Source organism: Myotis myotis, unplaced genomic scaffold (assembly GCF_014108235.1).
Source record: "Myotis myotis isolate mMyoMyo1 unplaced genomic scaffold, mMyoMyo1.p scaffold_m19_p_8, whole genome shotgun sequence".
In the NCBI taxonomy this organism is placed as follows: Eukaryota; Metazoa; Chordata; class Mammalia; order Chiroptera; family Vespertilionidae; genus Myotis; species Myotis myotis.
Window position 1 is genome coordinate 2,833,324 of NW_023416390.1, and position 14,209 is coordinate 2,847,532.

General features: G+C 43.5%; 1 protein-coding gene and 1 long non-coding RNA gene across 3 annotated transcripts; one reads left to right on the forward strand and one right to left on the reverse strand.

The window, feature by feature from the left end:
• Positions 1–8,013: 8,013 nt before the first annotated feature.
• On the forward strand, positions 8,014–14,176 carry LOC118662220. 2 transcript variants are annotated; one of them, XR_004969641.1, is made up of 5 exons: positions 8,014–8,081; positions 10,878–11,010; positions 11,182–13,010; positions 13,310–13,476; positions 13,878–14,176. It is a non-coding gene; the product is annotated as an uncharacterized LOC118662220 (long non-coding RNA). The 2 variants fall into 2 exon arrangements; XR_004969640.1 differs by having other exon boundaries at positions 11,182–13,476.
• MSTN (myostatin) lies at positions 8,065–13,079 on the reverse strand. Its single transcript, XM_036320852.1, has 3 exons — positions 12,671–13,079; positions 10,561–10,934; positions 8,065–8,708 (listed from the first exon to the last, which is right to left on the reverse strand). Exons 1-3 carry the CDS (start codon positions 13,041–13,043, stop codon positions 8,328–8,330), a joined length of 1,128 nt encoding a protein of 375 aa, XP_036176745.1. The 5' UTR covers positions 13,044–13,079; the 3' UTR covers positions 8,065–8,327.
• Positions 14,177–14,209: the final 33 nt, after the last annotated feature.

Consider the following 14,209-nt stretch of genomic DNA (forward strand, 5'->3'; position numbering starts at 1 on the left):
CAGGCTGGCAGTAAGAAGCAGTTAAGGGCAATCAGGCAGGGAGGCAGGCAAGCAGTTGGGAGCCAGCAGTCCTGGATTGTGAGAGGGATGTCCCAGATTGGAGAGGGTGCAGGCTGGGCTGAGGGACACAACCCCCCCACCATGCATGAATTTCATGCTCCGGGCCTCTAGTCCTATCTAATAAAAGCCTAATATGCAAATCGACCAAACGGCAGAATGACCAGTTGCTATGATGCGCACTGACCACCTGTTGCTATGATAAACACTGACCACCAGACGCTCAACACAGGCACTGCCCCCTGGTGGTCAGTGTGCTCCCACAGGGGGAGCACCGCTCTGCCAGAAGCCGGGGCTCACGGAGCCTCTCCCGCCTCCACAGCAGCACTAGGAGCAACAAGCTGAGCAGTAAGGAGCAGTGAGCAGGTGGGCAGTGAGGAGCGAGGGGCCCCGGACTGCAAGAGGACACAGACTGGGCTAAGGGACCCCTCCCCCCACCCCAGTGCTGAACGTTTGTTCACCAGGCCTATAGTCTATATATATAAAAGGCTAATATGCAAAGTGTCCCCTCAGGAGTTCGACCGGGAGACCAGGAGTTCGATCACTCCCTATGATGTGCACTGACCACCAGGGGGTGGCGTGGAACGAAGGAAGGCCCTGGCCAGCAGCCGGAAGGCCTCAATCGGCCCTGATCACCAGCCAGGCCTAGGGACCCTACTGTGTACGAATTTCGTGCACCGGGCCTCTAGTATCTATATGATGTGTGTTTCTTATAAGTAAATACTTGTGCTTCGTGTCCAAGATCCTATGGGTGGTTTATTTTTTGCCAAACTGAGCAGGATATGCAAGGACCCACACACTATCAGGTAATAATATACCTGACCAACAGAGATATTGGATCAATATAGTGTATGTTGTCTCAGCAAATACACAACCATATCCCAGCCTCTGGCACAGGCCCTATCCTGAATTGGCCCTGCTCTCTGTGGCCAAAACCAGGAACTGGGCAAACACCTGGCCAGGCAAGCTGGGCTCACTGCTCACCATCTGCTCACCTCCATCAGCAAAGGAGTGCTCTGCAGGCACCGCAGGGGCAGCACTGTTTCTCCCGGGAGACCCCACCTGTGCAACTTGTTTTTGTCACAGGATGGCTCTTGCCCTGTGATAGATTGGGACCAGCAGCGCTCTTGAAGTCTGTCTGGTCCCAGCTCTAAGGATCCCAAGTTCCCTGTCAGCCACAGGTCCTGGTCTAGACCTTGGGGCAGTTGTACTGGCTGCAGGTGTATCTGCAAGTGGAAGGGCCACCCTCTGCACTCCTTTCTGCTGTGATTTCTGTCCTGGCACCTGGCTGGTCTGTGCTCCCAGGGCCCTGGGCTCCTGCAGACCCTCCACGCAGGCACGGCACGTCAGTCACGTGTCCCCGAGTCGCTGAGAAGGAGCAGCTTTTCAGGAAGACATTCTTGGAGCCGGAGGCCAAGCCACCGCCTCAGTGGCTGCCTGATTGTTTCCATTCAACAGCTTGGCTGCTCTCCCACACTCACCCGGTGCGCTCAGCTAATTGGTGTGCGACGCTCCATTCTCACTTTCAGAGTCCTCTCCCAGCGTCGGGAGGATCCGAGGCGTGATGGGGGCAGCCTGCAAGGACAGGTTGTGTTTTTGCCTGGCTGGGGGCTCATGCCAGAACTCTGAGGTTCATGGGACGAGAGCTTGGCTTCCCAGTCGGAGCTCCTGTCCGTGGGAGCGGATATGGGAAAGTCTAGTGGAGGAGCCATGGCCAAAACTGCATAATCAGATTCTGTTCTGAACAGTGTCCTTCATGAGACGTTAGGAAAAGAGAACATGAGCCTCAGAGAGAAAACATTTTCTTAATAGAATGAGCTTGAGTGGTTAGAAAAGCAAAGAGGTAAGTTAGCAGGTTAATGCTTCTACATTTGAGGGTTAAAGGAACCTTTAAGATTTAATTGAATCAACTTTCACTGTCGGCCCCTCTCAGGAGAACTTTCCAACAGATCTCTTTGGGATCTGAATCAGAGAATATGTTGTAGGTCTCTGTAAGCTAATTCTAAAGTAAAAGAATTTCATGAAAGTCAATTTTTAAAGAAAGTCAATATATGTGTGTTTAATAAAAAAATCACCTTTAGCCCTAGCTGGTTTGGCTCAGTGGATAGAGCGTCAGCCTGTGGACTGAAAGGTCCCGGGTTCGATTCTGGTCAAGGGCATGTGCCTGGGGTGTGGGCTTGATCCCCAGTAGGGGGCGTGCAGGAGGCAGCCAGTCAATGATTCTCTCTCATCATTGATGTTTCCATCTCTCTGTCCCTCTCCCTTCCTCTCTGAAATCAATAAAAATATATATTTTTTAAAAAAACACATCACCTTTATTATGGAGCAGGAATAGTAGCAATTTACGATGACATTTTTTTTCCTGCCTTACAGTAATCCAACACTGGAATAAACTAATGCTAAGGTCACATGTCTTTGATTCATTAGCAGAGTATGTACTTCTATGTCGGGAACATTTTGCATAACGTTAACCATAGCTGAAGTGAAATACTCAACCTTTAGAATAGATTTTTGAGAGATACCCGCTGCTATGACACAGACATTTATGTCTGTCAGATCAAATGAGCAGCCCCATGTGTAAAATCTTACATTCTTGGGCATCCTGTGGTTTTGACAGGATGTGATATTCATTGAGCTGTTTTGATATGTAATCTAATAAAATACATGTAAACATTCCCTCTATCTTGCATTTTAAATGGCAACAAAGATCATCTTGCTAGTAACCCTGCATGCTATCTACTGAAAATGCGTTCATTTCCCAAAGACTTCCTCTGCAAAATTCCACCCGGACATGAATGAACTAAATTTAGTGCCATTCTGATTGCTTGACGTCTTACTCAGGATGACCAAAATTAGTAATGTTTGATGTGTTTTGCAGTGTGTAAGCTGGAACTGAATGACCATGGAAATGAAATTTCAACACCACATGTCACATGCCAGGCAAGTCATGACTTCATAGCACATTTTAGTATATGTTTTAATTTATTAATTACTAGTATATTTTGGGGTAGTATTTGTTTTATTTTTTTAAGTTATTTGTTGTTTTTAATGGATTTTTAAAAATCATGCTACATTTTTAACATGATTGAATGAATGATCAAACAAGTGTAACACTGATTTATATTTCTATTTTTTAATTGAAGTATAGTTGATAGATTTCTATTTCTTGTATAGTTAATATACAGATATTAAATGCTATGTTTCCTTAGGCAAGTTGATTACTTTCTTTTAGCCTCAATTCCTCTATGACATAGTATAGTAATAATACTTAACTTTCAGCATTATAGAGGTAACATTACATCATTAATGTGAAAGCACTTTGAAAACTATTTAATTATCATTTTAATTTTTATTCCTCTACCCAGTGGGGCAGTGGTTTAATCACACACGCCCGTACATTTCCCGCTAGAGTCCACTTGTCCGGGAAGACGTCCAGGCTGACAGGAGATGTGCGTGAACAGATGTAAATTATTGTAATCCTGTGGGCATTGACTTGGTGTCCAGCGTTGCCTTTCCCAGCTAATAGCTCACGGCTCAGAGCATTTTGGTTTTAGCTCTTCCCCACTTTGCCTTTGGGCTCGTTCCCTACATGCTGACCCAGCATCCCTTCTGCTCCAGCATCTTGTTGGCTGAGCCAATCACAGCATGTGCTTGGACTGTCCTCTCTAGGCTTCCGTCCTGTCACCTGTGAATTAGATGACTCTAAGGCCTTCCATATCCGACACCAACTCATTTCCGAGCCTGTGTATGTATCTATCTGCTGTGCTGATCACTTGCTGTTTATCCACCTTCTCATTCACACCAACTCTTCCTCCTTCACTAAAATGCAGCCACACAACCTTTTGCAAAAACCAGTGCTGAATCCAGATAAGGCTATCTTACAAAATACAGACATGAAAAGGCAGAGTTTCACTCTCCGTTAGGGCTTGTGAAGAGCTGTTGTAACCAGCACAATGAACCATTATTGCTCTTAGTTCAAATCCAGACCCTGCCGCTGACATACCTCCTATTGTCTCGATTACTCCGAGTTTTCATCCGTAAATTGGGGACACTAATGTATCCCACACTGAGCATGTTAGAAAACTTCCTGGCACAAATCTGGTACTGAATGAATATTATCATTTCACACCCTACTGATTCTGACACCCAGACATCAGAAACCTTGATTGTTTCTTGATTTTGTTTTTGACACATAAAAAGAACATGTGTTTATCATTTGAGTTCATTTGTCCAGTTTAATCTATCACAAAGTTGCCAGTTGGTGATTATATGATCCTTAAGAAGCATAGAATGTTTTAGTAAATAAGTTAAGACATCCAGTGACTTTCCTGGCTGTCATGGCTCGGTGGTTGAGCATCGACCTATGAACCAGGAGGTCAGGCTTGATTCCAGGTCAGGGCACATGCCCGGGGTTGTGGACTCAAACCCCAGTAGGGAGCGTGTAGGAGGCAGCCAATCAATGATTCTCTCTGATCATAGTTGTTTCTATATATCTCTCTCTCTTTTCCTCTCTGAAATCAATAAAAATCCATATATATAAAAGCCTAAGTGACCAGCTGACCGGCCGACCATCCATAGCTATGACGTGCAATGACCACCAGGGGCCAGATGCTCAACGCCGGAGCTGCCAAGCTGTGGTGACTTGGCAGCTGCGATTCTCTGGTGACATACCCGGAACCAGAGAGGAGAGAGCCCGATTCCAGGGTGTGTAACCCGAGAACTGCCCTCTTGTAATCCAGGACCCCTCAGAGGATGTTGGAAAGCCAGTTTTGGCCCAATGCCCGCAGGCCAGGCTGAGGGACCCCACCGGTGAATGAATCCATGCACCAGGCCTCTAGTATATTATAAAAAAAGACATCCAGTGACTTGATATTCCTTTTCCTTTTCTAATACTCACATTGTTTAATGACAAAACTAATTAATTAGAAAGCACATCTTTATAAATACACTTTATTAGTTCATAAATAATAATTTTTTTTAATATATTTTATTGGTTTTTTTTTTTACAGAGAGGAAGGGAGAGGGATAGAGAGTTAGAAACATCAATGAGTGAGAAACATCGATCAGCTGCCTCCTGCACACACCCTACTGGGGATGTGCCCGCAACCAAGGTACATGCCCTTGACCGGAATCGAACCTGGGACCCTTCAGTCCGCAGGCTGACGCTCTATCCACTGAGCCAAACTGGTTAGGGCAATAATTTTTATCTTAAGAAGGAATATTCAGTATCCCTCCTAAGGGATTGTAAACTAGGTTTGATGAATGAGCTGTAGGAAAGACCTAAATTCCTGATATTATATTCAAATTTGTGTGTTTTTTCTCGTGAGAGTGTCCCTAGTCTTCAACAAATTTAAAAGGGTCATTGACATTCTAATGTTTGGGAATCATGGCTTAAAGTGAAATAAATTAGATTTTTAGGAGGGGGCAGTTTTAATTTAGAGAATAAGTGAGTTTTAATTTAGTTACTGCCAATGTCAAATTATTGCCTTCTTTATTTTAATAAAGTTCTATACAGAACTGCAAAAACCAACTTGAATACAAAAGAACTATAGAGTTTAGAAAGGTTTTTTCTTTATTTTTATTATTTTTAACTTATATAGGTTTGTGGGAAGTATTACCAAAAAAATTCAGAATATTAAACCAGATACACTGCATTGAGCTTTACATGATGTTTCCTTAAAACCTCAGGGATTAGGATTATATTATACAAATGTGTACCTTTGGGTGCTGAAATGAAAATGCCGTGCCCGGCAGCCAGGCAGATGCCCTGCCCTCCTTAGGACCTCGCAAACAGAGTGCGCAGGCCCGTCACAGACAGGGTCCCGACGCCTCCTCTCACGGCCTGTCAGCCTCGAGAGAGGGCCACCCCGGGACAGTTGGTGATGGGACCCTGGGCCCAGGTAAAGTGACTCTAACGATTGGGAGTGGCTCCTAGGAAACGGCGGGTGCTCCTTCCTCACACCCCCCCACAGAGGTCAAGGTCTCCAGCTATCTGTATTCCAGCCTAAGGCTCATTCATGGGCCTATGACCTAGACTATGGGTCATGAATATTCAGGTCCTGAAGAGAGAGGCAGGTCCCAGTGTGTGCACCTGCCAGTGGCCTCACCCCCACAGGGGCAGCCCTCTGAGCGCCCGCCTTCCCAGTGTGACATTAGCAAAAGGAGTGGAAATGGCTGTAACATCACTGATGGTTAAAATTACCTTCATGTGAATGACAAGTTAGCATTTAGGAACCATGGCACTAGATGGCATGTTAACCACCTGCGACTGCTGACAGCCACGTCACTCCACTGCGGGGGGGAGAAGGGATTCAGGTCGGGAAGACGGGCGCACGGCTGCCCTCGGATGCCCAGGCGCCTCATCATTGTTTTTCAGTCCACTTGGAAATGGGCGCCACATGGCCCGGAGGAATGTGCCGGGGTCACTGAGTGCGAGGGAGCGAGGCAGCCTCCCGTGTCCCGTGGCTGCAGCAGGCCTGTAACTCTAGGACCACGCACCCTGCCAACTGCCATCGTTTGGAAATTGAACCTATGAAAACATATAAATAGTTTTCAGGTCACGATAAAGAGAAATGAAACAGATAAAGCTAGTTCTTGCTTTTGTGTGTGTCAAGCAACTTGACTAGGACCAAATGAACAGAAATTTCACTCATGAGAGCCAGAGGAGCAGACCTAACAGTCCCAAAGCAAACTTTTGTGCTGAACCATTTGACTTTAATAATAAAGTAAAAACCAGAAATCTAGAATTAATCCTCATCACATAAAACTGTTGTGTCTTTCAGAATAGGTGAAAACACTTTAATATAATTTATATTGTTTCTACACATTACATGTAAGAAATAATTTCACTTAATCATAAGTACAATGAATTTGATTAACAAAATTCTAATTTACAAAACAGAAGTAAATATATGCAGAAATATATTCATTATTGAATTATAAAGTTAACAGTTCTTGTTAAGATATCATCAGCTTATTATTCTGTATTTCAGGTGATAGAATGCAGTCATTTTGGTATGCTTAGTAATATTTATAAGTACTAAAATAATGGAACGTTGAGATTTGAGTACAATGACAGTAAACCATGGAAATTTCACATTCACATTATACAGCCATCATCAATCCATAAGTGAATGTTTATAATGTAAAAAAATAGAAAATGATTGTAATATAACCATCTAACCATTAGCGTATGGAGTTTTAAGACAACTATTTTATTTGCTAATTTCTCTGAAGTATAAGCAGTTGCTTTTCTGTCATATGAGACATGTCTTTGTGCCTTAATACTTAATTTGAAATGTCCTTACTGTAAAAATATACCAAAGTAAATAAAAAAGGAGACACTTATTTACAAAAAAATATTGTATACACATTATATAAATGCAGTTGTTTCAAGGTCTTTTATACAATATTGATAGAATCTGTCATTTTTATTGTTTCATCATAAAAACTGCAGTGTTGCAAAGGCAGGCTGTCATTTTTAAATTTTTGTAATTTGGAAATTTTGATAGAAATGAATACTTTTTGGCTATCTTTTTTAAGATAAATCAGTTTCTCCAAGTATACTACAAAAATGGTTCTTCTTGTACTAAAGAAAACGCATTCCCATTTGGAGGTCTATGAAAATGTGCCTGAAGAAAGGAATAGCTCTTTATCTCGCTGAATGTTTTCACTTGATCACCTGGTAACATCAGCCGTTCGGTCTGTTGCATTAGCACCTTCGGTGTGGATTGTGACTGTACTGAACCAGTGAACACAGGAATGGGAGCTTGCATACCGTGTCCCACCCCTAGTTCTGTGGACTTCATCTTACCAAGTATTCTAGCAGACAATATAAACTCAAGTGTGTAAGGATGATTTAAACGATGGACACAACAGCGCTGCATTTCACCAACACTGCACATGGGCTTTGTGTGGCTACCGAATGACACTCTAGACAATGAACTTTACAGCACTCCTTTCGTTCACTAGGCGCAAGGAGGGCTGCTCGCATCGACCCGCTGTGTCGTGCTGTATATACGAACGTAAGTGTAATTTACCTCCTAGTTCAAAACTCTGGGAATCATAGAGCTTCTAGTGTGCGATTTATTTCGATGGTTAAATGCCAATCATTGCATATATTCTCGCTTTTAGTTCGTGTCCTGCGGTGTGTGCTTATGTGACTGTCGCATACTGTAGGCGTAGAGCCTGTGGCACATGATTTCACAGTTTCAAAATTGCTGAGGGGAAGGCCTTCCATGTTTTAGAAAGGTACGAACCAAATATCAATCTCATGAGCACCCACAGCGATCTACTACCATGGCCGGAATTTTCCCATATATTATTTGTTCTTTGCCATTAAAATACAGCATATTAATGGGAGACATCTTTGTGGGAGTACAGCAGGGGCCTGCTGAGCCTCTGGGGTTCGCTTGGTGTACCAGATGAGTATGAGGATATTTTTGTAAAAATACAAATTCACACTCTCCAGAGCAATAATTGGCCTTATATCTTTTGGGGGCAATAATCCAATCCCATCCGAAAGCTTCGAAATCCACAGTTAGAGGGTAACGGCAGCACCGCGACTCTGTTGAGTGCTCGTCACAGTCAAGGCCAAAATCTCTTCTGGATCTTTTTGGTGTGTCTGTTACCTTGACTTCCAGAAAGGGATTCTGGGTAAAAGGGAAAGAACAGTCAGTACCATCCATAGGTCCTGAGACACTTGCCTCTCTCGAGAAGTCATTATGGAAGAAAAACGAATCCTTTTGCTTATGACACGTTTATTTTTAAAAGGCACCGAATTAGGGAATTTTAATTTACACTAGGATTGATTCTTCCCTATGGCTCAAAAGTATTCAACAGCAATACAGCATTTAGTGGATGCTCTGAAAATATTTATAGAATATTTATGAGAAGAAAGGGAGAGAGGGGAGAGGGAAGAGGTTAGGTTACGCCCTCTCTTCTCTCTTGTTGATCAAATATGTGGGCTCTGTCTGCGGACTCCTGGGGAGGTAGGCACACTCCCCCATGCTTCATTCAGGGAATGTGGGTCTGAAAGCAGAACCGAGTAGTCACCCCCAGCACTGTGTGCATTGGAATGGGAAAGGGAAGGGAGGGTGGTGAAGGAGGTGGTATCAGTGGGTTAGAAAGAGAAACTCTATGAGAAGGAGGGACAGATGCAGAAAAAGGTCCAATAACATTTCCTTCATTCTTTCACTGAAAGATGTTTCTAATCAGATATTTAAACAATCATTTTCTAACCCTTCCCCCACACCAATCTTTTCATACATTTGAGACTTTTTCTTTCTACATGAAAAACTCTAAGGAATATGTCATATTAACCACCTGTTTAATAATAACTAACATCTATCACATCACCAACTCTGATCATTAAAATGCTACTTCTAAAAAGAACACTTTCTCAAATAATGAATAATGATTCTTATCCTATACCAAAATCGAGACCTACCAGTCATTGTTATTTAAGATTATAAAAACAGTAATATCATTTTGAGAGTCAATAACATTTTATGTAGCATATTTAAAGAAAAATAGGTCATTTGGAAAACTGAATATTTTCTTTAAGAATATGTTTTCATTAAAGTAGAGCTTACTTAATACCACTTAGTAAGAAAATTAAAAAGGCAACATTTATTGCTTGCAAGGATAATCTTTTGTTGTAAATTATGTCAATAGATGGAAGTGAAAATACGGTCACATTAATCCATTTTTGTAAACACAAGCATAAGTAAACAGAAACTGAGTAGCTCTAAATTTACACTAGGTTTTAAAGTTGTTTTTATTAATTTTTATAATATAGAGGGCATTGTCATCTCCTGGGTCTGATATGAAATTAGTTGGCATACCCTAAGTAAACTCTTGAATATTTACTCTTGAATGGTAAGGCAGCTCAGAAATAAACTAGGCAGCTCAGGGTAACTAGCCTGAGCATTAAATTTTATTAGCATGAGTCACAAAGTAATCTACATATACATTTGCACTAACAGCCTACAAAATAATGAACACACTTATGAGGGACCTTTAACATAGTGTATAAGACTAAGCCTATTGTACTTAGTTCATTGCTATAAATAAAAAGCATTTTATTTTAATTATAACTTATAAAGCTCCTTTTTTTAATGCTTTATTAAGGCAGAAAGATTCAACACATTGCACGCTGGAGTAGGGGAGGGGGAGTTTAAGTTTCTTGGATATGTACTCAAATCCACTATGAAGATTTCATGTTTGTATTCATAGAATCATGTAGAGCATATCCAGTCTCAATTCAAAAGAACTGCCTAAGAAGTTAAGTACCTTTTAAAAAAAATCCTGATGCAAAGTAAAAGTATCAACAGGCTGTTCCACAGGGCATGAAATTAGAGACCCGCTTTTATTGGGTACAGGGCTAGGTACCTGTGCTCGGCTGGTGAGCATAGGGATCGGTGGCTCTTTTTCAATGACTTGTGCCCATTCTGATGAAAACCTAACGAGGCTGTGAGAATGCCGCTTTCTCTCATCACTTACCAGCCCATCCTCTCCCGGTCCCGGGAAGGTCACCGCAAGATCACGACCATTCTCATCTAAAGCTTTGATTTCAATGCCCAAGTTGGATTCGGGTTGTTTGAGCCAGTTTTGCAACACGGTCTTCACATCGATGCTCTGCCAAATGCCAGCGCCTGGGCTCATGTCGAGTTTCAGGGATCGGATTCCCGTGTACCTCGTCCCGTCTTTCATGGGCTTGACGAGCCTCAGGATTTGCACAAACACCGTCGTGGGCGTCTTGACGGGTCTCAGATAGATCCACAGCTGGGCCTTGACCACCTTATTGAATTGTATTTTAGAGCTGAACTTAAAGAAGCAGCATTTGGGTTTTCCTTCCACTTGCGTCAGAAGATCAGCTAAAAAATGAATCAGAAAAGAGTTACTGAAATTATTTCTCATTTAAAAAATGAAGAAACCCTTTCATATTAACTGGTGAGTATTTTTTCTATTGGATTAATGAATGTATATTTAGTCTTTTAAGATGAAAAACTGTAGGATTTCATTCATAACTCAGAAAAATATCCAAGAAAAGAATGACTCTAGTTCTTCAGAATTTTTTAGATGTTTTTTCAGCTGTTTATGAGGAATCTGCTCCCTTTCCAGAGAACTGTGGACTCGGGGAAACCCTGAGAAGGAACGAACAGCGGATGAGATTTTAAAATGATGATGATTAGAGAGAACAAGAGACACCGTGGAGGAACATCCACTTAGAATTCTTTGGGAATCTGAGCAGTTACACTCACTGAGCAGCTGTACCAGTCAGTCTGGAGCAGGAACCCTCCCCCCAGGCCGGAATTACCTGGGGACAAGACACTGAGCCGCAGCGAGCCTGGGCAGTGAGCAGAAAAGACAGGACGTCGGCTACGTGTGGGCTCTGGAATAGCGTTTTAAAGGATCGAACCCAGGCAGGTAATTAGTTAAAGGTTAACTTGGGGCTGTTTGAAAAGTTAGAAAGCGCGTCTTTGATGCCAGGCTGTCGGTGTGAGCAGAAGCCCTTGGAAATGTCTCTCCTCTTGGTTTCCCTGAGATAGTTTATAAATAAGGCAGATCTGCTCCGGGACCAGCTGATAACGGAGTCTTCAAGGAAAAGCCTTAGTTGCATGATCACCTGATGACTGGACAGGGAGAACAATATTTTGAACCTGTCTCGAGCCCGGTGTAAAGGGCAGAAAGCACTGTATAAGGCAAGACCCGCAGACACACGGCACCCAGTCGTTCTGGTCGTGCTTCTGTGAAGGTGCCTGGCTCCCTTCCTTGGACTGTAGTTTTGAACTCACTGCAGAAGGAGTTGTATGACATATATTCTCTTTCAGGAGCAAGGTAGATACTACAGATAGTCGTCCTCCCGCCCCGAAGAGTTGGACAATATTTTAGAAGTTCTTAGGCAGTGTGCCTGCCTGGAAATATGCAGGCCGGAGGCTTGCAGCCATAGCGCTGTGGTCCAGCTTCAAGCAGGGCTTGGTGAGCCATAACCTGCTCGGCTGAAGGGTTTGTTTCTTAGGCATTTTCCGATAATTAGCGCTTGATCATCATTATGCTGTGTTTGCTTTGTCATTGCACGTTTTAATATACTGCATTTAAGAAATACTTTCTCATACTCTCCAGTGTAATCGCTTTTAAAATTAAATAGCTTAATTTGCGAAGAACACAGACACCCTGTGGGGAATGGTTTTGAATTCCAGGAGTCATTCCAGGTGGCCAGCAAATGCTCAGCGGGGCTTAGACGTACAGCCACCGCCCCCCACCTCCCTACCCCCATCCCTGTTCTCAGTGAAAAGCCTCATCACTAGACATGCGTGTTTCAAGCAAGCAAATGCAAGCATGGGTTGTATGTGAGTTGTAACGTGGCTTGTGGCTCCTCTCCTAGTGGCCTTGGTGCTGGTGACTGTGGCAGCCTGGCACGGTACCTCTGCCCCATCCCACTAAGCACCGTGAATGCGTGGCGAGCACTTTCAGATCTGAGTCTCATGAAATCCTGAGAAAACAAAGCAAAGCTGTGGTCCCTCCTACTTACATAAAACCCCGGCTTGTTAGGGCCGTGCCTCACACACCCGGGCGGGCAGCCGGCCGGGCCGTGCGGGCGGCTACTCACGTGCTGTGGGCATGGCGATGACCGTCTCCGTGGTGGCGTGGTAGTCGTCCTCCTCCAGGGAGCCCTCGCTGCCGCCGTCCCGCTGCACGTCGTCCTGGTCGATGAGCTCCCGCAGCGGCGGGGCCCGGGGCAGGAGCTGCCGGACGGCTTCCTTGCTGATGTTGGGCGCCGTTTCCAGGCGCAGCTTGCTGAGGATCTGGATCTTTATGGCTTCTATCCGGGACGACTTCGTGTTCTGCCTCCAGGCGCACGCGTTGCACGGCCCCTCTTTCTCCGCATCGCCTTTCTGCTCGCCGTTCTCACTCAGGTCCACGGGGCCGGCGACGATCAGCATGAACAGGTAGATGGACACATAGACTTGCAGCTTTTGCATGATGTAGAAGCTGTGCAGTCTTTTCCTGCTCCTTTTCCTCCTTTGCTTTTGAGTAATGCCAAGCAAAGGGGAATGCCTGGACAGTCGGAGACGCCAGTGGCCACCCAGGGAATCTTGCACGCTGTCTTCCAAGTGGCTTTTTATATTCCGACTCGGATGAGACCAGTGTCGTCAGGACCTGTGATTGGCTCCGGCTCCACAATGAATCTCGCTGTCAGAGGTTAAACCCTGTCTGTCACAAGTCACCAAGCAGTGTTCTGTTACAGGCCAGGGCGGGCTGGTGCCTCTGCGTGCTTCATAAAAGAAGGAAATCTACAGATCAGCGGAGGGAGAGGTGACAGTTGAGAAATGAAAGTATGTAAACAATAACATCAACTGCACTTCAGTCTGATTCATCTGTACATGTGGGACTCTTCAGTTATAATTGAAACAAGTAAGTCTCAGTTTACACTTCATATTTTACAAGCTGAAATGTTACTTCCTCAAGAATTAAAAATTATTGTATGCTATTTAAGCAAGCATTTGAAGTAAAAAAAAAAATTATTTGTTGTATTACATTATTTTCAGTCCTGTGGAATTAGGAGAATGTAAATTTAAATTAGGAAGACCTGGATGAAAAGTCACGGATGTCATACTAGTAAAAGGTTTTCAGCTCTAATTTGAGAAACTTTTTTCCTGACTACATTTTTAGCACATGTTGAACATCATACTTATCATAATGTTACAGTGCACATGGAATTATTTTTAAATAATTTAATATATTTTATTCATATAAAAATTGTGCTCATTTTTTTTTATTATTTACTATTGTTATTTCCTATTCTAAAATTACAGACGAATATCTCTCAGAAGATGTACTGCTTCATAGTTTATTACCAAGAGCATACTGTGAGCCAGTAGAAAATTCCTGAACTTAGAATAAAAAAAGGAGTGGACTTTCTGACAAGCAACGTAGCACCTACTGCATCCGCCTCAGATGCCAGCGGTAAAAGCAAGACGTGGTCTCTGGCCCCCAGAAATTATGTCAGAATATTGTGAGCACTCAAGGGAAGCGCTCCACCATCAAAGGGTACCCGTTCCCCCCAATACTGTGATGGGTTTGCACCCCTTTACCGTTTCTCATTTTGACCAGAGGGCAGACACCTGGCGGGGCTTGTGGGGGGACG